General features: G+C 37.0%; 2 protein-coding genes across 9 annotated transcripts; both read right to left on the bottom strand.

Moving 5' to 3' along the window:
• Positions 1–320: 320 nt before the first annotated feature.
• On the bottom strand, positions 321–20,485 carry LOC120159483 (receptor-like protein 7). 7 transcript variants are annotated; one of them, XR_005519359.1, is made up of 7 exons: positions 16,943–20,481; positions 16,692–16,843; positions 16,351–16,617; positions 16,101–16,248; positions 15,750–16,006; positions 15,420–15,670; positions 14,920–15,026 (listed from the first exon to the last, which is right to left on the bottom strand). XR_005519359.1 is itself a non-coding variant. In XM_039170077.1 (3 exons), the coding sequence occupies exons 1-2, from the start codon at positions 20,447–20,449 to the stop codon at positions 513–515; spliced, it is 3,447 nt and encodes a 1,148-aa protein (XP_039026008.1). In that variant the 5' UTR covers positions 20,450–20,485; the 3' UTR covers positions 321–367; positions 475–512. The 7 variants fall into 7 exon arrangements, 5 of the variants coding, with proteins under 5 accessions (XP_039026008.1, XP_039026007.1, XP_039026006.1 ...); XR_005519360.1 differs by lacking the exon at positions 14,920–15,026 and having other exon boundaries at positions 15,288–15,670; positions 16,692–20,481; XM_039170077.1 differs by lacking the exons at positions 14,920–15,026; positions 15,420–15,670; positions 15,750–16,006; ... (1 more) ...; positions 16,351–16,617; positions 16,692–16,843 and adding exons at positions 321–367; positions 475–631 and having other exon boundaries at positions 17,122–20,485.
• A 2,306-nt stretch (positions 20,486–22,791) lies between these two features.
• Positions 22,792–25,210, bottom strand: LOC120159484 (uncharacterized protein At4g29660-like). Of its 2 annotated transcripts, XM_039170080.1 has the most exons (3): positions 25,086–25,210; positions 23,723–23,915; positions 22,793–23,041 (listed from the first exon to the last, which is right to left on the bottom strand). In XM_039170080.1, exons 2-3 carry the CDS (start codon positions 23,903–23,905, stop codon positions 22,931–22,933), a joined length of 294 nt encoding a protein of 97 aa, XP_039026011.1. In that variant the 5' UTR covers positions 23,906–23,915; positions 25,086–25,210; the 3' UTR covers positions 22,793–22,930. The 2 variants fall into 2 exon arrangements, with proteins under 2 accessions (XP_039026012.1, XP_039026011.1); XM_039170081.1 differs by lacking the exon at positions 25,086–25,210 and having other exon boundaries at positions 22,792–23,041; positions 23,723–23,933.
• Between the last annotated feature and the right edge of the window lie 1,124 nt (positions 25,211–26,334).

The raw sequence follows: 26,334 nt of genomic DNA, 5'->3' as shown, positions 1-26,334 counted from the left end.
AAGCATTAGAACCAAAAGTAAATAAGTTGTTCAACAACACGGCAATTCCCGGGAATATGTAATAAGTAGTGGACCGCAAATTACAAGAAGATTACATGAGTGTACATCAAATCCTAGAATCCTAGGTACATATAATTATACTTGCACAATAACCCCATTTGAGTAAAATTGTGTCAATTTCTATGTTCAAAGCATGGATATCATTATCTGGGAAAGCAGAGGATTCAAAATATGGAGGTGATGACTTCTTACGTTGTCGCAATAACCCAATCAATGATCTTTTCAACATCATTCTCAATAACTTGAAAGTTGTCACAATTTCAAGTACTTCCTAATTTTACTTTCCATGTTCTGGTTCAAGTACTTCCTATAAGAAAAATATAAGTCAGTACCTAAATTCAAAAGAATATGTACATGAATCGCACTTCACAACTATCTTTTCACTTTAGAGAAACTCTAATTTCAAGGAAATGCTTACCTGATGATTTTGAAACATGAATTCTGATGGAGAGTCACCCAGTTCTTCTAGTTCTTTTCCCATACTTTTTGAACTTGTAAACCCAATTGTTTCCCAACTCATTCATCACTGTATATCCAATACATAGCCCAGCTACCAAACCACTAGCATAGCCTACCAAAGCAATTTGCCAAGTCGACATAACGTGTAACCACGATTCTTCTTCGTCTTCCTCTGGAGGAGGTGGCATCGGAAGACCAACATCATTGCATTTCTTTGAAAATGGTGGTCCACATAATTTTGGGTTCCCAAGATAAGAGTCATTCGTAAATGTATTGAATTGGTTGCTTTGTGGTATGCTCCCTTCAAGTTGGTTGTAAGACAAGTTCAGTGCCTCCAGGAAAGTTAGACTCGTAAGCTGTGGAGGAATCTTCCCTGACAGTTTGTTTTGTGAGAGATCCAAAGACTCGAGTTCTTTTAGATTGTCAAGTGCTGATGGGATTTGGTCGGAGAAGCTATTATGGGACAAGTTTAACACTTTGAGAGACATGAGAATTTGTATTTCTTCTGGTATTGTCCTATGGAAACTGTTGTTGGAAAGGTCAAGACAAGTGAGAATGGTCAAGACTTTCTGATAAAACATTTCAACTCCTTTGTTGACAATTGTCACAGAGTATTGATAGTACTCCTTTCCAATGTAATTTAGCTTAGCTTTGTCGCCATCAGTTATCATTGCCATTACCTTCAAACTTCGTAAAAATTCAACGGACAAGTCACCTGAAAAGTTGTTGGAGGCAATGTCCAATATGCGTAGCATTGGAAAACCACGTTCGGTGTCGAATTTTGTAATGAGAAAATCGCCTCAGTGACCAAAAATGCCTTATAATATACGATTTTAACCAACTTTTTTTTGGATTTGCCAAAATGACCAACAAAATCGCAACGCGAAATAAAAATCGCAATGCGATCCCCAGAATCACAAATCAGTTTCCAAAATCGCAACGCGATTCTTGAAAATCGCAATGCGATAGTACAAATTCGCATTGCGATTTTCCAGAATCGCAACGCGAATATGAAAATCGCAACGCGAACACATAAATCGCAATGTGTATCCGTAAACCGCAACGTGTATCCGTAAATAGCAACGCGTATCCGTAAATCGCAATACATATCCGTAAATCGCAACGCGTATCCGTAAATCGCAACGATAATCCGTAAATCGCAACGAGAATCTGTAAATCGCAACGATAATCCGTAAATCGCAACGAGAATCTGTAAATCACAACACTGAAATTTTGGGTATATAACTACGCAACAGCAGCAAATCATAAACTAAATCCCTAAATCGCAACTCATTCCATCTCCATCTATCACTCTCTCTGGCGACATCCGTTCCTATATCCAACGACATCCTTCCCAATCCGGCAACAGGTTTTAGTTTCGCAGCTCGTCTGTTTAGTAAATTAATTTACAACCATGAAATCATCTAATGTTGATCATGTTTGGATAGATTTGTGTTTTGGAGGGTCATGGGAGAATGTTCATGGTGTTTTACAATATATGCCTTTACCCATGAATCTTCAACTAAAATTGTCTTTACAAAAGTTAACTTATGAAACTCTAATGCTACGTGTTTCAAAGAAATTGAATTTAGAGCCCCTAATTGGATTTAGGCTATCTTATCAGAGAAATGGTAAAGTTTATTTGTTAACCGACAATGAAGATGTTGAACGATTCATTGCTTACATTAGTGTTTCACAAGATGATGTTACATTGTATGTTGTTGAACCTAGAAGTAGTACGCAACGCGTATCCGTAAACCGCAACGTGTATCCGTAAATCGCAACGCGTATCCGTAAATCGCAATGCGTATCCGTAAATCGCAATGCATATCCGTAAATCGCAACGCGTATCCATAAATCGCAACGATAATCCGTAAATCGCAACGAGAATCTGTAAATCGCAACGATAATCCGTAAATCGCAACGAGAATCTGTAAATCGCAACACTGAAATTTTGGGTATATAACTACGCAACAGCAGCAAATCATAAACTAAATCCCTAAATCGCAACTCATTCCATCTCCATCTATCACTCTCTCCGGCGACATCCGTTCCTATATCCAACGACATCCTTCCCAATCCGGCAACAGGTTTTAGTTTCGCAGCTCGTATGTTTAGTAAATTAATTTACAACCATGAAATCATCTAATGTTGATCATGTTTGGATAGATTTGTGTTTTGGAGGGTCATGGGATAATGTTCATGGTGTTTTACAATATATGCCTTTACCCATGAATCTTCAACTAAAATTGTCTTTACAAAAGTTAACTTATGAAACTCTAATGCTACGTGTTTCAAAGAAATTGAATTTAGAGCCCCTAAGTGGATTTAGGCTATCTTATCATAGAAATGGTAAAGTTTATTTGTTAACCGACAATGAAGATGTTGAACGATTCATTGCTTACATTAGTGTTTCACAAGATGATGTTACATTGTATGTTGTTGAACCTAGAAGTAGTATTGTTGGGTCAGTAGCGGGTAGTAATCAACTAAGTTTTTCTCAAAACCCACAACCTTTCTCTAATCCAAATCCCAATCAACTTTCAGCACCAAATTCCGGTTTTCGTATTGACCAGTTAGACGATGATGAGCCAACAGAAAAAATTGTGAGTACTAGTCAGTATTCGAAATTTGGTCTTGGTCAATATCCGGACTTTGATATTGGTCAATACACGGATTTTGATGATGTTTCAGAAGAAGAAACAGACCCTGCGTGTAATGATTTTGATATTGGTCAATACCCGAATTTTGATGATGAAACAGCCGTTGCCGAAGAAGATATTGTTGATGATAATGAGGAGGAAGTTACGACTGTGAATGAACATGTTGAACATCCATTCTGTAATTCATATAATCCTGAAGAAGAAAAAGAAGAAGAAAAAGTCCCCGAAGAAAAGAAAATGCCACGGGCGTATAACTGGAATATGCCAGAATTACTTCAGATACCGGAAGAAGAGTTGGTAAAGAAAGCAGTTGATTGTTACACAAAAGTTATTCGTATCAAGAAAGATGATTGTTTTGATACAAAGGAAGACTTGAAGATAGCTTTGTATACGAAATGTGTGGAAGATGGCTATCAACTAAAAGTTAACAAATCAAGCAAAGATCGTTCCGAAACAAGGTGTATGATTGACAAAAACTGTACGTGGCATATGATTGCAAAGAGGATAAAAGATTGCGAAATGTTTCAAGTTAGGACTTTTATTGATAAACATACATGTTCAAGAACCCAAGTTTTTCCTCACCATAGACAGGCAAACAAAAAGGTGTTGGGCGGTTTTCTGGCTGAGTTAATGTTTTTGAATGGCAGGGTATATCGGGGACATGAAATTATGACTGACATGAATGCTCGGTTCAAGATTAGTATATCATATTCTCAAGCTTGGAGAGCCAAATGTTATGCCTTGGAATTGTTGAGGGGTCGCCAGAAGCATCGTTTGCCCAACTGCCGGCTTATTGTCACAATTTAAAGCTGAAAAATCCTGGGTCGGTAACTCATATCAAAACAGATAGAGATGGACACTTTGAGTTGCTGTTTATCGCCATTGGTGCTACGGTTAGTAAATCAATATAATTTTGTTGACTCATTTTTGTTAGTTACATGCATTTCACATTTAAATGATTATATTTCTTGTGTATATTATTTTGTAGATTCGTTCGTTTATTACTTGCATGCGCCCAATTATTATAGTTGACGGAGCACATTTGAAAGGTCGATACCTTGGAGTAAACTTATTAGCAGTAGCCATGGATGCTAACAATGGGATATTGCCAATAGCTTACGGGGTTGGCAAATCTGAAACCTCTGATTCATGGACATGGTTTATGGGGCATCTTAGGGATTGCATAGGTCCTATTAGCAATCTGAAAATCATATCCGATAGGGCAAACTCAATTGACAACGCTGTTAGAAGGTGTTTCCCAGATGCTTTTCATGGACTTTGTGGTGTTCATTTGTATAGAAATCTAAAATCAAGGTCTGCTGGTATAAAAAAACACAAATGGACATACTGGAAGGCTGTAAAAGCTTATCGGGAAGTGGATTTCAATAAGCATATAAATTGTTTAAGACGTGTTTTGCCTCAGTGTGCTCAAACACTAGAAGATGTCGGGTTTGAAAGATGGTCAAGAGTACATCAACTTGGAGCAAGATATGGTTTCATGACGTCTAATAGTGCAGAATCAATCAACGCTCTAAGTCGTCATTCCCGGAAATTACCCATTACTATGTTAATGGAGTTTTTTCGAGCCTCTATTCAACAGTGGTACTACAAGAAAAGAAACCATGCAGGTATTATTTCTTTGAATTCGTAACTTATCATATTTATATATTTTACTAAGTATTGTTATTTAAATTTACAGGAACATTGGAACATCGTGTTACACCATGGACTGAAAAAAAGATAACGAAACGTGTTGTGAAGTCAACGTCATGGAGAGTTGAACCATGTTCAAACACTTTGTTTCAAGTACTGGATAATAACTTAAATGGGCTGGTCGATCTAAATGCAAAGACGTGTAGTTGTATGAAATGGCAAACATCTGGTTATCCGTGTGGCCATGTTATAAAAGTTGCTCTTCATTTAAACCAAGATGATTCAAGTGCATACGCTATGGATTGCTACACTACAGAAGTTTATCGACAGACTTATGCCGAGATTGTCTACCCTATTCCACATCCTTCTGAGTGGGACATACCAGATGACTTACAAACAGTTTTGCCACCAGCCATGGACAGAAGGCTACCTGGCCGACCAAAAAGTCACGATCGTATACCGTCTAAGGGTGAAGAGAAGAAGAGATCGACATGTAGTCGGTGCAAGGAAAGTGGTCATACAAGGTTGACATGTGGATCACCAGTGCCATCACAATCATCTTTTCCTCTACCAAAATATCGATCCTCATCAAAATCCAAAGCTCATATGGTGTCAAGCAAAAGGCAATCATCTTTAAAATCCCAATCACAACTGGCTTCACCTTTTGGGACTGTTAACTTAGGTGATTTTTAAATGCAAACGTTGTATTATGTGGATTTTATGTGTGAACTTTTAACATTTTCAGTTGAATTAATGACTCAGGCCAACCATTTTGACTTAACCAACTCTTGTTATTCAGTTGTTATCACTTATTAGGCATGCATTTGACTATCGCAACACGGAAATTACAATCGCAACGAGAGAATTGCAATGCGGAATGAAAATCCCAACATGAAAATCGCAATGCGGAAATGAAAATCGCAATGCGAAATGAAAATCGCAATGCGAAATGAAAATCACAACGAGAGAATCGCAATGCGGAAATGAAAATCGCAATGCGAAATGAAAATCGCAACGAGAGAATCGCAATGCGGAAATGAAATCGCAATGCGAAATGAAAATCGCATTGCGATTCTCTCGTTGCGATTTTCATTTCCGCATTGCGATTTTCATTTCGCATTGCGATTCTCTCGTTGCGATTTTCATTTCGCATTACGATTTTCATTTCCGCATTGCGATAGTCATTTTTGCCTTCAACATAATGCAGATTGAAATCAACAAAATCAACCATTACATTTCAATCAATTAAACAAGCACAAATAAGAATTATGTTCGCATCAATTACACAAATCAACTTTTACAAATCATCTTTTACAAATCAATTAAACAATCAAAAAATAAGCAATAATTCTTATTTCCAATCATCTACTATTGAATCAACTTTTACAAATCAATTAAACAATCAAAAAACAATCAATTAAACTATTGAATCAACTTTTGCAGCCATACATCATTTTCACGCAGTTCACTTCTGAGATTAACCTGCAGAAACCAAACATTTGCTCAAACAACACTTTCTACACATCTAAAACCTACAAACAGCAAATTATTGAATTCTAGGTACTTAACCAAACATTTTCAAACCAAAAGTCTATAAACTTACCAATTGTTTATGGATATTTTTATAACGCGGATGCAGGTAGGCAGCGTCTCGTATATATCGATTTAGCCATATAATGCCGAAACCACAAGCCTACTGCAGCTCTATCTCTATCGGGGGGAGGTAGATACTTGGTGCTTCCCGTCGTCAAACGCTCCAACGCCAAGCATACGAGAGGACCACAATCTCCTCTGGCTCCTTCCGTTTGTTGTGGCGCGGTCTCGTCTCTAATAACTGTAATATTGAGCTTCTTTGGCTTCTTGTTTCCAGAACGAGTCCAATAATTGATCGCATCCAAGAATTTAGCCAAATGAGAGCTCCATCCCTTAATAATATCTCTTAAATCAGCCAATGATATGTAATTTATCATGCTGTCATACACTATTGTCTTAAGGGATGGGAGCTGAAGCTCGACGAGAATCCAATGTTTACGTTCCAAAACAAGGATAAACACCTGCAATCATAAGTAATAATTCATTCATTTGCGCACTTATTTCATAAAACCTTTAAACTCAATCTAAAATAAATACTAACCTTATCGACCTCCCACCATGCAGGATAAAGTTTAGCTTGTCCATTGCCCAAATCAAATGATTCATCTCGTTGATTCTTCAAGTGAACGGCGTTAAAAGACGTCGGCATAATTGTATATCGTATATTTTTATTTTTCTTAAGTTTTCTTATTATTATAAGACGTGTCACCCACGCATCGATATGCTGTTTTACAAAAAAAGACATATATTAGTGACTTACATAAATTAAAAAAAAAAATTGATCAAATTGAAATATAAGAAAAATATAAGACTTACCCCCCCATCGAAATAGCCATTGTCTTCGACCCCTAATAATACGCCCCACCAAGACCGATCAAGCAACAAATAGATATCATCGGTGAGCTTGCATATGTCAGTGAAACACCCCTGGCTCCGCTCATGTAGATAAAAATCAACTGCGGTCTTAGCCCAAAGGGTGTTATCCAGAATTGTGTCTGGTAGTTGTCTCCTCTCCACTTCCGATACCGGAATGGTACTGGCCGGTAACTTATACGAGAGCCAACTCTCATCCATTATGTCCGGCACGTCAGAGGGTTTCTCAAGAAGCCTACATATGACGCCATGTGAATCGGGCTCTTGAATGGTGGGAGGGACCTCTTCAATGATGACAGTGGCCTCTTGAACGGTGGGAGGGGACTCTCGAGGAATGATAGGAGGGGCCTCTTCAACGATAGGAGTGGACTCTTGAGGGATGACAGGCGAGTCGGGCTTCTTCTTGCGGTGTCTTCGCACTATTGGGGTGTACGGAGACTTAATAGCACGTGCACGCTGTCTGATACGTGAACTCCGTCGTGCAAGCATAACCCGACGTAAAGCATCCACTCTATCGGGCCGCTAAATAATTAAATACAAAAATCAGTAAATAAACAGACATGATATTTAAACAGTGAAAACAAAGACAAATATGTTTCAAACTTGCATTGTATTCACCCAAGTCATTATTCTATCATAGTTCACAAAATGCATCAGATAACAAAGAAAAATATGTTTCAAACTAATACCCTGAAGTTAGTATTTGTCTTTGTTTTGTCTATTGGTTGAAGTAATGCAATCCATTCAAGTTTCAATTTGCAGAAGAAGAAATAGTTTACTTTCGCAACACGAAACTTAAAATCGCAACGCGAAATGAGAATCGCAACGAGAAACCAAAATCGCAACGCGAAACCAAAATCGCAACGCGAAATGAAAATCGCAATGACAGAATCGCAATGCGAAATAAAAATCGCAACGAGAGAATCGCAACGCGAAATCAAAATCGCAATGCGATTTTGGTTTCGCGTTGCGATTTTGTCGTTGCGATTTTGGTTTCGCGTTGCGATTTTCATTTCGCGTTGCGATTCTCTCGTTGCGATTTTAAGTTTCGTGTTGCGAAAGTAAACTATTTCTTCTTCTGCAAATTGAAACTTGAATGGATTGCATTACTTCAACCAATAGACAAAACAAAGACAAATACTGACTTCAGGGTATTAGTTTAGGAGAATTGGCAGCAACCGAACAAATTTATTTTCAACCAAAAGACAAAACAAAGACAAATACTATTTCACAGTCTTAAAGAATACACAGTTTAGCAGAATTGGCAGCAACCGAATAAATTTACTAAGCAATCTAAGTGAAATGGCTAATCTAAGTGAAATTACGAGTAAATTTATCATCAAGTTAAATATGGAAAATCTTAAACTTACCTCGTTGCGTAGAGTATGAACCTCATTCTGCAACGATACTATCATCTCACGTAGAGCGGCAACCTCACCACGTAAAGTTGACACCTCCACACGCCATGCACCATCGTTATCGCGTAGAGTACCGATCTCCTCACGCAAGGCATTGACCTCATCACGTAACTCATCCCGTGGAGGTGGAGAACAAGGAGATAAATGTCGTGGCCTCTTTACCGGTCGCCTATCATGAGGTGATGGTGGAGAAGAGGCTCGATGATGTGACGGGATAGGTGATGGCTCTCGTTCTAGAGGTGTATAGTCGGGTCGATCGGGTGATGGCTCTGGGTGAGGTGATGGCTCTCGAATTGGAGGAAGTGGATGCTGCTCATCATCCGTGCCATCAAAAAACTCTGACTAGCTTGCCACCAATCAGTGGCAAGCTCTTCCTCTGTGGGTGTCAGTATTTGTAATGGAATGTTGGCCTCCTAACAATATAAAAACTCAAACAAAGTTAAACGTCTACTATTAATAACTTGTTTATATATTATATGAAAGTATTTGTGTTAACTTACATTATTTATTGTCGCATATGGTATTAAGTCTTCCCAATCCAACAGATTTTTCCTCTTCCAGGAAATAGCCCTGAGAATATCATTTGACGTTTTTATTGCATATGTACGCATGCTGGGGAAAGCCTCGAATATCCAAATCTACAAACAATATAATAACAAAATTAGTAATTGTTAAATAATTAATTATAATTTTAGAAACATTATATAGAAATTCTTACCTTAAAGGCCCAAACAAAGCCTGACAAAGTGTATTTCGACCCATCGCCACGCAAACTTTTGTGGTCATCAAAGGCAGTAGACAACTTAGTCCAGGTAGCTTTCCATATATACGAACCCCACGGAAACAGATTCCATGCATTCAGGTCCTCTACCAATATTATTAGCTCCCGAGGAATAGGTTGTCTGGCCTCTCTGCCTAAAAAGCCGGCATACACAAGTAGTAGAAGGCATACTCGGACAACATCGACGTCATCCATCCGAGTGAAACCATCTTTCTTATTAAACAATTTCTTCAGGTCGTCGACGTGTAGGTTCGGCTTCTCCATTGACTCATCCGGAAAAACCCGGGATAACCATGATGGGCGGGCGATATGACGAGTGTACCGGCCTACATCATCGTGTCTGAATCGTAGACCAGTGATTAAGCAGAACTCCTTCCGCCCAAAACAAGTATACGCTGGTGGAAAATGAAACCATATCTCTTCCTCACCACGTTGTATATTGTCGGGTAGATTTGATGTCATGGTCTGAAGCCACAAATGGGTCAAATTAGCATCTCCACCCGGATGTTGTACTCTCAGCCATGGCCCGAAGCAGGTTTCCTCAAACAATTGTCTTTGTGCAGGTGAAAGCTTCGAAGCAATTGTAGTGGCTAGGCTAACTTTATTCCTTAATGTCAATGAAGCCGAAAAAAATTTCTACAAAAACAATAAACATACCAAGTTAGATATACCAAAAACTACACTGTGAAGATATACCAAAAACAATAAACATAAAAAGTAGTAGTTTATTCTTGAAACTAAAATTTGCAACACTGTTTTGTCTTTTGGTTGAAATGAAAATCGCAACGAGAGAATGACTGTCGCAACGAGAGAAATGAAAATCGCAACGAGAGAATCGCAACGCGAAATGAAAATCGCAATGCGATTTTGGTTTCGCGTTGCGATTCTCTCGTTGCGATTTTCATTTCGCGTTGCGATTCTCTCGTTGCGATTTTCATTTTTCTCGTTGCAGATAGTCATTTTCACGTTGCGATTTTCATTTCTCTCGTTGCGACTCTTATGCAAATTGAAACTTGAATGGATTGCATTACTTCAACCAAAAGACAGAACAAAGACAAAGACAAATACTAACTTGAAAATCGCAACGAGAGAATAGCAACGCGAAATGAAAATCGCAACGAGAGAATCGCAACGCGAAATGAAATCTAAGTGAAATGGTTAATCTATTATTGAAATGACCAGTAAACTTATCATCAGTTTCAATATGAAAAACCTACAATAATGCAAAAATTTCAAAATAAAAATAATTAAAAAAACTAACCCTCGGAGGTTGATTTTCCATTTCTGAATATTGTGAGGGATTTCTGACCGTGAATGGTTGTGAGGGATTTCGCCGGAGATGGGGACGGAAATCTTCGGAGATGGGGACGGATTTCGCCGTAGAGAGTGAGAGATGGAGATGGGACTGAGTTGTGATTTTAGGTTTTAGGTTATGAGTTGCGATTACGGGATTTTGTCTTAATATTCGTTTTTGTAATTTGAAAATAAAATACGCGTAGCGATTATAATGGCGCTTTAAAAATCGCGTTGCGATTTACGGATACGCGTTGCAATTTTACGTATTGTCGTTGCCATTTACGGATACGCGTTGCGATATACGGATACGCATTACGATTTACGGATACGCGTTGCGATTTACGGATACACGTTGCGATTTACGGATACGCGTTGCGATTTATGTGTTCGCGTTGCGATTTTCATATTCGCGTTGCGATTCTGGAAAATCGCAATGCGAATTTGTACTATCGCATTGCGATTTTCAAGAATCGCGTTGCGATTTTGGAAACTGATTTGCGATTCTGGTGATCGCGTTGCGATTTTTATTTCGCGTTGCGATTTTGTTGGTCATTTTGGCAAATCCAAAAAAAGTTGGTTAAAATCGTATATTATAAGGCATTTTTGGTCACTGAGGCGATTTTCTCTTTTGTAATTGTACCATAAAACATGTTGCCTCGTAGAATGAGAACTTTCAAGGAAGGCAGCTTCTCCAACCAAAACGGGAATGCGTCATAAAACATTGTTTCCGAGGTCCAGAACCTCAAGTTTTGAGCAATTGGCTAATGATGTTGCCAGCTTCCCTTCCAATTTATTCCCACCGATTTTGAGCGACCTTAGTTGAGTGGCATTAAGGAAATCCACGGATAGTTCTCCGGAAAATTCATTAGATGCAATGTCTAACACATCCAGAGTTGGGAAAACAAGTTTATGTTTGGGATGTTTGATTTGGCGATAAAATTTGTTTTCTCTCAATATCAAAATGTTATAGCTCAGGTAGAAAAGAGAATTATCGAGAAGAAAGGTTTCAGAATAGAAGAAAGGGATTAAGAGAAATTGAGACTTCATTCATTCATTTCATGTCTCTCTTTTCTTAGTACAATGCATTATTCATTCACAATGTATCAAACAAGGAATGACAGCTGACAATCCTTTCTAACGGTTGCAATCTTCGGTGCAGGTGTCGAGGAATTTTCCACTCTGTTGGGCTACGGCTTGTATCGACCCAAAACTTATCTCATCTTGTCTCCATTTCATCAGCAGGTAAAATCTCATCTTTTCCAATCCCTAATTCATTCCCCGAATTTCCCAATTCATTCTCTTCTTGATTTTCTCTTCTTCTCGCCCAACCATAACACAAAACCATCAGTACAGGCAAACTTTCCAACCAAAAAGGGAATATATCGTGCATTATGCTGTTTCCCACATCCAAAACTTGAAGCTTAGTGCATTGCGCTAATGATTTTTGGCAATTTTCCTTCCAATCTATTCCCACTGACCTTTAGAATCCCCAGTTCAGTTGCTTTTGAAAAATCTGGTAAGATTCCACTGAAATTATTTCCTTGTAGATTCAAGGAATTGAGAGCACTCAATTTACCCAAGCAATTTGGAATTGGGCCACTCAAATTGTTATGAGATATATCGAAACTCCAAGGTCGACTCAAATTACAAATAGGTCTAGATAAGGAGCTGGTGAAGAAGAAGTTAAACTTCGGTTGGGTAAAAATTGGTCCAAAGATGAGAGATGGTTATTAGCGAGATTCAGATAACTCAAACTTCTCTTCCACACCCAGTTTGGTATTGCACCACTTACTCTGTTATTTGAAAGGTCGAGAAATTCTATATTTTCTAGACTCCTTAAGAACTCTGGAAATACAGTGAGGTTACATGCGCCTAAAAGTAAAGGCCGAGAATCCTAGTTTGGGAAATTGAGTAAGACTTATGTTCTCGCTTTCAATTAACAAGCTTTTATTGGATAGGTCGAGAATCCTTAAGTTCTTGAGGTTAAAGAACATGTCAAACTTCATGGATCTAGAGCTATTGTCTCCAATACAAAGCAATTCAAGCGGTGGAAGTTGAAAGAGTGACTTTGGTATTGGTCCTGATAAATAATTACTCCCTAAACTCAATTCCTCAATCAACGAAGAAGACGCATCGGGGAACTCATCAATTTTTCCAACCAATTGATTTGCAGTGAGAGACAGGACCCTCAATGATGGAAGAGTAAATAAAGAAGATGGTATTGATCCACTTAAATTGTTAAATGATAGATCCAGATTAACCAGGTGACTAAGAAAATATTGATTTATATTCGAGGCCACACTTACATTATCTCTTGTTAAACATTTTAAATTGAAAATTTGTATTGTATTAACTTCAATTTTGGACCAAAAAAGAAAATGACAGAATGAGATGTTATTGCCCTCGGTCTTGGTCTTTGGCATTGCATGCATATGTCCAAGTCTTTTAGCCCCTTCTTTACTGCATGGAAATTTCTCTGTTTAAGAATAGTCATTTGAAAGACAAAAATATATAACAAATTTTCAATTATTTGGAGAAAACTAGTTCCAATTTCGGAGACACAAAATATGATGGTATGAGATTTTTATTAGTTGGAGTCTTTAGTCTTTGGTATTGCATGCAAATGTGCAAGTCTTTTTGACTGCATGAAAATAGTCATTATAAGACAAAAGTGTGAATTTTCTTAGCTGGCTGAGATGGATAGATTGATAGCACAAAGAGAGATTTTTTTTTTGTTGTAAAAACTTAGTCATTATAAGATTCTTTTAATTGAAATAATCATTTGGTTTTTACCATGAACGTTGAGTACTAGAGGAAGATTACCACAAATGACTTGTGAATTGAAGCCTGAATGAGCTAGCACTTCCAGTATTGCACTAGAGGAAGTTTAAATTCAGCAAATAAAAAGTTCAGTGGCACCTTTCCCCACTAGTAGGGTGTTCTTTCAGAGCTGCAAGTTTTGGAGGTTTCATGGTCCTTTGAACATTTCCAAAGATGTTAAATCATCCTTTTCATCATTACAAATTGTTGATCTCTCTCACAATGAATTTACTGGTTCCTTGCCTTCAACATTTTTCCAAAATTTGGATGCTCTCAAGGATGTACGAAGCATAATGCATCCATCCTTCATGCCCCGTAGACTTCTATTTGGTTCATTTAATGAAGATGGTCAAATTTCTGTGAATATAACGTCAAAAAGATCAGAGATGGGGATAGAGCTAGCGAGAACGTTACTCATTTTCACATCCATTGATTTTTAGAGTAATCGATTCCATGGAAACATCCCCGAGGCGATTGGAGAACTTTATGCAATCCAAATGCTCAACCTGTCTCACAACAGCTTCACCGGCCATATTCCACAGTCGTTGGGGAACTTAATACAACTTGAATCATTGGATCTTTCGTCAAACAAGCTCAGTTGCAGTTTTCCTTCCCAGTTGACAAACCTGACATTTCTTGAAGTGTTGAATTTTTTACAGAACAACATCGTGGTACCCATACCCTATGAAAGCAATTCAACACATTTGAGAATGATTCGTATCAGGGGAACTTGGGATTATGTGGCTTCCCATTGACAAAGCAATGCGGCAACAGAGAGGGGCCGAAATCTCCTGCAAAAAAGATAAGGAAAGACGATGAAGGTTCTCCAATAAGCTTTTTGTGGAAACTTGTAATGATGGGTTATGGAAGTGGAGTTGTGGTAGGAATAAGCACTGCATACATCGTGTTCACCACTGGAAGGCCATGGTGGCTTGTGAGAAGGGTTGAAGGAGATTGGCAGAGGAATGTTACAAGGTTGGTTCGAAGAATTCAAGGAAAAAGAAACATTCACTGAATGACAAATTCCAGGGTGCTATACAATATGTGCTGTTTTATATTTTGGGTTCTTTTTCTTTGCAAAATCTATGGCTTTTGGTGTGTTTTCTTCGGAGTCGTTTGTGTTTAAACTGCCTTCAATGTTCATTGAGTTTATTTAGTATTGGATGACATCCTTCACTTGTACTAATCAAACGCCAAACTTGTCAGTATTATAACACAGTTGGTTCTCCACACACTACCAACATCATCCCATCTCTCGCGTACGGCATAGAAGTTCGATAACAATGCAATCCCTGCAATTGTCCTTGTTAATTCGACAATCTCCAAGCAAACTCTTCCGAAGCATTACGTCGTGAACCATTGACACAGAATTGATGAGATTATAAGCCTCTTTAAGCCTCCCAGCTCGACCTACTAGCAATTTACAGAACTCTAGTTTCAAAAGAAAATACTTGCATGATGATTTTGAAACATGGATTCTGATGGGGTCACCTACATCTATTTCTTTAAATTAAAATTAAAAATCATGTTAAATCAGATTGAAATTAAATTTTTAATTAAAATTTAAAATTAAAGTTAATCATTTTACATCCGATGGAGTTTTCTTTATTTTTTATTGAATTTTGAAGTCATTGAATTGATTCTTCCCGGCCATATAAACAATGATCATAATTGCTTGTAGACCATATGGTTCCATTGATTGTTATTTGTCATTTTTTTCCAACAAATTACAAAGGATGATTTCTTCATAGCCAAACTGGTTTTGAGTTGCTTAAATCCAAATATCTGAAGTGCAGTCACCACCTGTATATCTTATCTCATGAACCAGGCGAGGGCCTTCAGGTTCAGCTCCGAAAACGACAAAAAATCCGGGTTTATTTTAAGACCACCTTTCTTGGTGTCGACATCAACCCGCAGCATGTGGTAACCTTTCTTCTCAAGTTCCGGATAGAATTGTCGATCCCATGTGCTGAATAGCAAGCTCGTCATGTATAGTCTCGCTTTCCCGTCTAAGCTCAACTGGATCATCTACAGTCTCCCTCTCAGGCATTCCCCTGTAAAGAACGTAGCAATGTTCATCAATCACCGATGATATGATTAATCAAACAAGTTGATATGCATGTTAGAACAAACCTGGATTTCCGGAACATCTGATGGCCATCATGTTTTACCATCTTGTGTTACAGCGAGCACAGGGCTTCCATTTTCAATTATCCTCCAACCCATGCTTGGCCAGCCAAGAACGGACTTTTAGGGTCCCCGACTCAGTGTTATACCAACGGACATCTCTGTGAAAACGATCGTAGAGAGAAATTAAGAAGTCGGTTTTAAGCCAGCAATCCGTGAAGAATCCAGTTCTGCTCCTTCAATGTTGTCACTGAGATTGTCACCTGCAGAAGTTAAATAAGTGAATTATAAGACATGTAAAAATCAAATACTTGAAAACCTTATTACCAATGGTAATACAAGATTTTATGTGCGCACCTTATGGCTCCATGATCTGTTTTATAACAGCATTATTGTAATGAAATTGCAGTAGCAGAGAAAGATTACCCCCAAATGGTTTGTGAATTGAAGCGTAGCATAGCCATCATCATATGTCTTCAAATGACATTAATTATCTCCCAATCGCCTACAAGATTATGTTGTAAGTTCACTTTGGAATAATGGTTGAAGTTGTTGCCTACAATCTATGATTTCAAATATAGACATATACAGTACCAAAAAATGTCACCTGTATATATATAACCATTATGATCTTGATTCTTGAGTTTGGCAGCCAAGACACTAGATATTTTGGCCCCTGCAACGAAATCGAGAAGATAACGGAAACGATCTTGTTGTTCGCATTACAAAACATAAGTCAAACTACAGATGATATAACTTCTCAAACATGCCAAACGAGAAGGAAAGAGAACACTTACTGCTCATCACGTTTACCAGTTATCTTAAGGTATTGTAGCAATATATGATCTACAGATAAATTCTGCCAAACCCTCTCCTATATGAACATTAAAAGTAACTAAAATGATGATCAATTCCTATAAAACAGATATTATTGATGGTAAAACATACCGTGTTCGAGATTTATGATCATAGACCTCGTCATGAAACTCAACTCCAAGCTTTCTCAACATCTGAGTTAGAGTAGGAAGCAGATTAGTTGTTGTTACACCATTTTGCAATTTCCCGGACAACGTGAATCCGACAACACAATGCAATGCGGGCTGGCATAATTTGCAACATAAATCATTAGAAACAAAAGTAAATTGGCTTTTCAACTACACACCAGTTCATGGGAATAAGGGAAAAGGGGCTGAAAATACCTGTCTAGTTTCAAAAGGAAATGCTAACCAACTGATTTTAAATCATGAATTCTGATGGAGTCACCTAGTTCTTCTATTTCTTTTCCCACGCCTTGTCAACTTGTAAACCCATTTGTTTCCCAGCTCATTCAGCACTGTATATCCAATACATATCCCAACCACCAAACCACTTCCATAGCCTACCAAAGCAATTTGCCAAGTAGACATAACATCTAACCATGATTCTTCTTCATCTTCCCCTGGAGGAGGTGGCATTGGAAGACCAACTTCATTGCAATTCCTTGAAAATGGTGTTCCGCATAATTTTGGGTTCCCCCGGTAAGAATCATTTGCAAATGTATTGAATTGGTTTCCTTGTGGTATGCTCCCTTCAAGTTGGTTGTAAGATAAGTTCAATACTTCCAAGAAAGTTAGACTTGCAAGCTGTGGAGGAATCTTCCCCGAGAGCTTGTTCTGTGAGAGATCCAAAGACTCGAGGTCTTTTAGGTTGTCAAGTGCTGATGGTATTCCTCCGGAGAAGTCATTGCTGGATAAGTTTAGCACTTTGAGTGACTTGAGAATTTGTATTTCTTCTGGTATTCTCCCATGGAAGCTGTTATTGGAAAGGTCAAGACAAGTGAGAATGGTTAAGACTTTCTGATAAAACATTTCAACCCCTTTGTTGACAATTGTCACAGAGTCTTGATAGTTCTCGTCTCCAATGTAATCCAGCTTTACTTTGTCACCATCAGTCAGCATTGTTATTGCCTTCAAACTTCTCAAAAATTCAATGGACAAGTAACCTGAAAAGTTGTTGGAAGCAATGTCCAATATGCGTAGCATTGGAAAACCACGTTCGGTGTCAAACACTTTAGTTGTACCATAAAATCTGTTTGCTCGCAGAATGAGAACCTTCAAGGAAGGCAACTTCTCCAACCAAAACGGGAATGTATCATGAAGCATATTGTTTCCAAGGTCCAAAACTTCAAGTTTTGTACAATTGGCTAACGATCTTGGCAGATTCCCTCCCAATTTATTCCCACCTATTTTGAGTGACCTTAGTTGAGTGGCTTGAAAGAAATTAATGGATAGTTCGCCAGAAAATTCGTTAGAGGCAATGTCCAACACATCCAAAGATGGGAAAACAATTTTACTTTTGAAAGGTTTAATTTGACCATAAAATTTATTATATCGCAATATTAGAAGCATCAATGCAGGCAATTTCTCCAACCAAAAGGGGAATGTATCATGCATAGTGTTGTTTCCGACATCTAAAACTTGAAGCTGAGTGCATTCCGATAATGATCTTGGCAACTTCCCTTCTAATCTATTCTCACTTACTATGAGAAGTTGTAGTTGGTTTGCTTTTGAAAATTCTGGTAATATTCCAACAAAGTTATTTCCTTGCAAATTCAACAAAGTGAGAGCACTCAAACTGCCTAAGCAGCTTGGAATGAGGCCGCTCAAATTGTTATAAGATGCATCAAAAAGGAAAAGTCTACTCATATTGCAAATAGGTGAAGGTAAGGAGCCTTGCAAAGAAGTTAAACTGTGGTTGGGTAAAAGTTGGTCCAAAGATGAGAGATGGTTATTAGCAAGTCTCAGATCACGCAAACTTTTCTTCCACACCCAGTTTGGTATTGCACCACTTATTGTGTTATTTGAAAGGTCGAGTTCAACTAAATTTTCTTGACTCCTTAAGAACTCTGAAAATGCACTTATGTTACAGGAGCTCATATATAAATTTGTCAGCTTTGGAAAAGAGAAGCTTGCATCACCTATGGGAACCTGTTTTGGGAAATCAATTGGATTGAAAGAAAGGTCTACCCATGAAAGAGAGCCCTTCCACAACCAGTTAGGCACAACACCATGGATATGGTTGTTAGAAAGATCTAGCTCAACCAACTTGTCTTGTGTTTTGATGAATTCTGGAAATTCAGTAAGGTTGCATGAGCTTAGATGCAATGTGTCCAGCTGGGGAAAAGTAAGGTTTTTGTTGTCACTTTCAGTTAACAAGCCTATGTCGTATAGGCTAAGAAACCTTAAGTTATTTATCTCGAAGAACATGTTAAGTTTCATAGAACCAAGGCTATTGCCATAAATATAAAGCTCTTCAAGCCTCCGAAGTTGAAGTATCGACTTCGGGATTGGTCCCGATAAATAATTATCTCCTAAATATAATTCCTCCATCAATGAAGAAGATGCATTGGAGAACTCATCAATTTTCCCAACAAATTGGGTTTCTATGAGAGACAAGGTCCGCAATGATGGAAGAGTAAATAAAGAAGAATGTATTGATCCAGAAAGCATGTTGGATTCCAAATTGAGATATGCAAGATTTGGAACTCCAAATGTATGGAAGGGAGGGATCAAACCACTGAATTTGTTATCTGATAGATCCAGCTTCACCAGGTGACTAAGATTTGCAATTGAACATGGAATGGATCCAAAAAAATTGCAACCATCAAGAGTTAAGTCTGTCAAAAACTTAAGGCTACCAATTGATTCGGGTAACTTTCCGCTGAAATTTGTTTCTGAAAGTGAGAGACTCTGTAAAGCACTATTAGATGGAAATTCTGGAAACTGACCCATAAGTTGCTCATTATATGAAAGGTCAATGCTTTGAATTCTTGGCAATAAGAGAATTTCTGTTGGAAAATGTCCACTCAAATCACAACTTACTAAACGGACAGAAATCAAATGGGAGGAATTTTTCAAGAAATTGGAAGGTAGATAAGAGATGGGGTTTCCATCAAGGATAAGTTTGGAAAGAAAAGGAAGTCTTGAGAATGAAGAGCATAATGGACCTTTTAAACCACAATTTGCCAAGCTCATCACTTGTAGGTTGGAAAGTACTAGAGATGTGGCTTCACACCATTTACTATTTTGAGATGAAATGTCTACACCATCCAAATGAAGCTCTCTGAGAAACTTCAAATTCTTGATCAATGTCTTGAAGCTTGGTTTCTCTAGTTTTAGAGTAGCTAAATCATCATCATAATACTGATTTATCCGATAGCAATCATCTTGATAAGATAGATCAAGAGAAACTAACCGTGTTAAGTATGAGATCTCCACTGGAATTTGGCCATGGAAACATGAGCTTGAAAGGTTGAGATGAGTTAGATTTGGGAGTTTATCAAACCCATAGGAAGGCAGAGTGGTGTTGAAATTGTTTCCAGCAAGGTTAAGGTGCTGAAGATGATGGAGATCGAAAATGGAGTGAAAGGTCCCGGAAAGGTTTTTGTAGCTTAGATCAAGGCCAGTGACATGACCAATGGCATCATCACAGGTAACACCTTCCCAAGAGCAACAATCAGTGTTGAGATCCCACAACTCAAATTTGGAAGTGAAAGTAAAATTTGGGGCATAGTAGAGATCATGCTGCAATTGCAACAGAGAGAATCTCTGGTCATCAAGGCAATATTGTTTTGGGAGATGAGTCTGAGTAGGAGAAAAGGAAAACACAAGAGAAAGGAAGTAAGAGAAGAGAAAGAAGAGGGAAATCAGGAAATGGAGATTCTTCATGTTTGCTGGCTATGGCTGTGAAGGAAGATTGTTTGTATAGACAACATATTTATAGGAAAACCTTTGTGTGCATGTATTGGTAGGGAGTCTTTGGCATTGCATGCAAATGTCAAAGTCTTTTTGCCCTATTATCACTCCATGAAATTTAAGCCCCACCACTCTGTTTAAGTCAAGTCATTAAACAGACAAAGATATATAGCAAATTTCTTCTCTGTTTGAGATGGACTGAATGAGCACAACCACACAATCGGTGGAAATTAGTTCTGATTCCACAAGACTTTTCTTCTCTTTGGAATTGCATGCAAATTTCCAGTCTTTTTGCCCCTTCGTTACTGCATCAAAGTAGTCATCAGAAAGACAAAACGATGAATTTTCTTGGCTGGTTGAGAGAGATAGTACAAGAAGGAAGAAATTTCTTATACTATTGATGACTTTTCAATTCTTTGTAAAAATCACTTGGAATAGCTCGATGCATTTATAGTTAGAGTGGGTAAGAATGTTTTAAGAAAACCTACTTTAAACATGACATGATCATGCTGGCATTAAGGACGAATGCAGTGAACAGGACATACAAAAGCAGTGTTAAACTTGTCCAAAGCCTGCAACAAAATAATAAAAAGCTTAAGCTTTTAGTAGCAACAAGAAAACAACAATACTTGAAGCTAGAGCCGATAAACATATGTAAATTAAGAATATAAGCTTGAAAAATATGATTAGAAAAGTAATTAATTTAAAAATGAGTAATTTGCAATGTTGTCCAAATAGTTAGTGTTAGAACTAGTAACACAACTCCAATGGTAAATGGGGGAGTTGGACAGCACAGTTTCTCATCCTCTGTCCACCAAATCTATTGTTTATCAGCAATTCAAGTGAGTAAATTAGGTTAGCTTATGTTTATTTCAACTGACAACAAGGTAAGAGTATGATTTATATGCATTGAAATCTAAGTCTTGACGCTTACCTTGTTCAAGTAATTTATTTGCAGAAGACAGCAAAAGATGACGATTACTGTGAATATCCATGTTTCATAGTATTTATACTGATTCATGCCTACAAACCACGGCTTCAGTGTGATTTCTACTGCTTTAACACCCATTACCTATGAGAATATTCCCAGATATGGATGGCTATACATGATAGATTCCCGACGAAAACCAGATCGAAGGCTCGAGGATGTCAAGTTGATACATATCCTTGTTATGTAATGGGGGTAAGGATAGTAGAGATCATTTGTTGATGCAGCACGGTTCGTATAGTGTTGGAATGGATTCAGTGGAATGGTAGGGGGAAGTCACCAGCTTCCATCATTACCAGACTCACCTGGAATTATTTCATCTATTACTTGTGGCAGGAAAGAAATAGAAAAATGGATAGTTATCCTTTAATTATAAGGTGTTTTTTAATTGAAGTTTCTTAATTTCGGTCCCAATATGCCATTGTACATTATATAACACATGTATCAGTTCAATTTCAGCCCAAGTCTTATACCCAAAACAAAATCACAACTCCAATCTTGATCCCTTTCTCGATGTCTATATATTCATCTTCATGATGACTGTGATTTACTATGAACCACAAACCTTCATTGCACTCATGAATTGCAAGCAAAAATCTCTCTTTCGAATGTTCCTTGATACTCCAATCCACCGTGATGGCTGACGGTAATGGTGAAGGAATGGCGACCCGTGTGGTGGTGAAAGATAATGGTGAAGACGATAATGATGAAAATGAATTATAAGATAAACTAAATTGATGCAATTTTAAAATATAGAAGGTTAACTTTTAAGAATTAAGATCAAATCATAACATTGAGTAAAAATTAAAGACTAAGTTTTTATTATACCAATTTTATTAATTGTATTATCCACCATTAACTTTTCAACAACAAAAATTATCAACTTGTAATTTTTTTTAAATTAAATGACTATTTTATAACTTTTCACTGACGAGAAACTCAACAAAAAAAACCTAACAATTGAGGGACTATTTACATATTTTACCCTTTTATTAAAAAGTTAAAAAATTTAGAACAAATTATAGTTATTTTATTTTTAAAAAATAGGAAAACCAATAATATTTTTCACATAAGTTGAGTTTCTAATATAAGTTCTCAAAAATCTTCATTTTACCACTTAAACCAAAGTTCCATTGATATTTTTATAACGGATGTTCTTTTAAAAGACGCCATATAATAAACTTAAATTAAAAAAATTAACTATAAGATGTTATTGAATAAAGTATGATATTTTAAAATTATTAACTAAATTGATGTTCGATTCACTTGTAGCGTCAACTCAATCGGTCACTTTATATATAGATAAAGAGCATTGCTTTCCATATGCATACCAAACCTATATTACTTGATTCAGATGTGAACATTGGATATGAGTATATATATCCGACATTGATGGGTCAAACGTAAGTACCAAAAGAAAAATGACTAGTCCGAGCATCATTTTCCTCGAGAAAATCTTTCGGTTTTCATTCATTAGGTGGGAGGACATCACCTTTGAGCACCTTCCAAGGTCCACCATAAAATTTCGGCTTCATGAGCGGCACTGCTTCCTCAGGATGATCTTCCCAGTACTTTTCCTGATCAATAGCACAACATGGATTCAATGAGCTTCTACAATATGTTTGAATTGCTTGTGTTGTATATTTCACTCTTCATTCATGAATTGGATGAACATACTGAACATGTTGTATATTCAGAAAATCGAAAATAAAGTGGTTTTTAGGCCAGTTCAATATCCCCCCAGGTTGAAATATTATACTGGACAAGTCAGCCTGCCCGAAAATAAACCGATTGATAGGATTTTTTAAACACAGATTGCTATACATCCTATACATCAGGGCCACGGAGCCTAATAGTAGCTTGCCGAAATACAGTTACCATATACTGAGAATTAAGCTACTGGCAATTCAAAAACTTCAACACACATTAATTCGCAAGTATTTCAAAATTTCGTACTGTGATGTCCAGCTATGTTACTCGAACTCGGGTGTAAGTGTCATATATGGGAATGTATCCGACACAGGTATGGCTAGATTTTTCTAAGTTTTTCTATGTATTTGGAGGATATCCTTAGATGTCATATCCCCAAATACATAGATTTCCAGTTTACATGTATGAACTCCAAATCCCAAGAATTTCAAATGACTCAATAAACTCATTCAAATAAACTTGTATTTCCAACATTTTAGAAAAAGAAAGGCAAACCCTTTAGCATAATAGTGCAAGGAAATCCAGGGAAACAACAGAAATGAAATTACCTTGTAGAGTTGCTCAGTAATGGCGGCACCAACGACGCCTGTGTAAAAAGCTGCAATATAAATGGTAACAAGAGGCGTAAAAGATTTGGCTCTTCGGTAAGGCTCTAACATGTCCCAAAGAAGCGTTCTTTCCCATTTGTTGTAAACATAATCTGCATATTTTCTCCATAGATAGCTCGCCATTTTCGCGTTTGATTATGGCGATGCGTGAGATGTGATGGCTTGGTGCAAGGGAAGTGAAAGCTGAAATTAGTACCCAAAAAGGTGCTTGAAAGTTAAAACTAGCTTCCAAGAGTTGATGCCTAAACAACACAATTCAACCAAAAAGAAGAATCAAAATTTTGCTATGAGTTAAGCTTGAGAGATTATATTGCTCAAATCCTTCATTTTCCTTAAAATATTTACATTCGAAGCATACCTAGACATAAGCATACAGATATGGTGCTCAAAAGACTTTTCGAGTAGATGAAAAAACTTTCTAAAATTGAACATACTTAACATTAGAATAAAAAAGATCGAGCTACCAAGCAAGCCAAATTAGAATATCCTAATGTTTGACTTGAGTAGCTCACAAGCCTAATTGAGCTTTAGAGGTTTAATCAATACTGAAAAATCCCATTAGCATTTGAGCTCAAGTGCAAATAATTGAGCTGACTAGACAAATGTGCTTAACCGAGTGAGCTAGCTTGATTTCTATCTCAAATATAGCTTGAATTTTAAGTAAAACTCAATCAAGCTCAAACAAAGCTTAGAGCCGTGAAGTTCGATTAAGCTTGAGTTTCTTACAACTTAAGCTCAACTCAGCTCGATTACACCCACATTTAGTTTCGGTTGCATGATGCAAATGGAAATGGCACTAGAACCAACAGAATATCTCGATGGCATTAGCAAAAGACAATTCAAATTGATTCTCAAAGAAGTAAAAACATCCATTCTATCATCTAGTCCAAGCAAATGGGGACTAACTAACGAGCAGAAATCAAGAACCAATGTACACGGTTCGAACCATTTAAACAAGAGTGGTAACCTACATTAATCGGATTGGAACGCGAGTAAAAGAACATGTGTTTTCCAAGTTCTTCATGAATTTGAATGAAAATTAGAGGACTATATCCCATAATCATATCTGATATGCCGCGTATGATTCATGGTGAAAAGTCAAGTAACTCAAGCGAAAACTAAAAGCTTTCGAAAATGAACAGCTGAAAATATTCAATCTTTCATTAAATTAAAACAACCCAAGAGCTTTACGGACAATCAATCTTCAAATTACGAGAGCATCACACTGGGGTTTAATCAGTCTATGCTAATCGACCCTTTGTGAAAATGGAAATTAAAAAAAAAAAGAGGATGTAAGACTACCCTGGTTCTTGCGAAGCTACCGCCGTTTTCCTCGCCGCCGAGCAGCCGATAAGAGAGAGGGAACTGATGGGTATCCAAAATCCAAGTACAACAAAATGGTAAAATAAGGTCGGTGGGCTTCGGATGGGCTTGTTCGTCCAAAAACATCTTTGCATAAACACTCAAGTTTTCATTTCAAAGGTTACAATAATATCAAGGGTAAATTACAAACTTAGTAACTAAACTTTATTATTACTCCTAAGTTATCACTTTACTTTCATTTTTTGATTTATAATTGCACTTAACACTAAATCAATTTTAATGTTTGATTTATAGTTGAAAATTTTTTACATAGAGTTTTCTTTGAATAATTTGAAGTGGTTATAAGATAGTATTTAAAACAAAAACAAATTCAAAGGGATTCAAATAAGATTTGGTTCAAAATGATTATAAGTAGTATTTAAAATTAAATACTTATAGGTTAAATTGTAGTTAATATAAGATATTTTCTAAAACAATAACATGTTCAAGGGGATTCATATAAGAACATAAATCTAGGCTCAAGATTTATTTTATTGGTATAGAGTGATTATACGGTAATTATTATTTGAAAGATTCTCAATCATTTAAGTTAAAACGATCATTTTAATAGATACTAGAAATTAATTTTAATTGTAACCCCCTAGACCCGGCCTATGCGTTTCGACTAAGTTTAGTAGATCACATACATGATTCTTAAAGACATTTACTGAAACCGTTATTCAATCAATGTAAAATCACATTATAAATGACATGATATTATACTATCAAAAACCCAATTCATAAATATAATACCAATAAGTAATAAATTAATTTAAAACATGTCTTAAAAATCAAAATCACGATAAACCGAATATTAATAGCAAAAGTGTAAACACTATAAAATCCAATACTTTAAAAATAAGGTCCATGTCACCAAAATAAAGTCAACTTGCAAGATAAAACATTACAATCAGATATACTTCAAGAGATATGTTGATCCTCCAAGTGCTCGATCCGAGGTATCTAACCAACAGTATCTGAAAGGGGGAAAACATTTTCGAAAGGTGAGCTAGGCTCAGTGTGTCCCAATATTACCTTACAATCACAATAGGTACATTTAACAAATCATAGTCCAGCAAATCTCATAAATTCATAAAAGAGTTTAACTTTTGAAAATCATAGTTTAAACCCTTTTTTTTGTACACCATCAGTAGTTTCCAAAACTATTTTCCATATAGCTTACTTTAAGC

Source organism: Hibiscus syriacus, unplaced genomic scaffold (assembly GCF_006381635.1).
Source record: "Hibiscus syriacus cultivar Baekdansim isolate YM2019G1 unplaced genomic scaffold, ASM638163v2 tig00111366_pilon, whole genome shotgun sequence".
Lineage (NCBI taxonomy): Eukaryota > Viridiplantae > Streptophyta > Magnoliopsida > Malvales > Malvaceae > Hibiscus > Hibiscus syriacus.
Note: the sequence above shows the minus strand (reverse complement) of the source record. Positions and strands in the feature narration are given on the sequence as shown.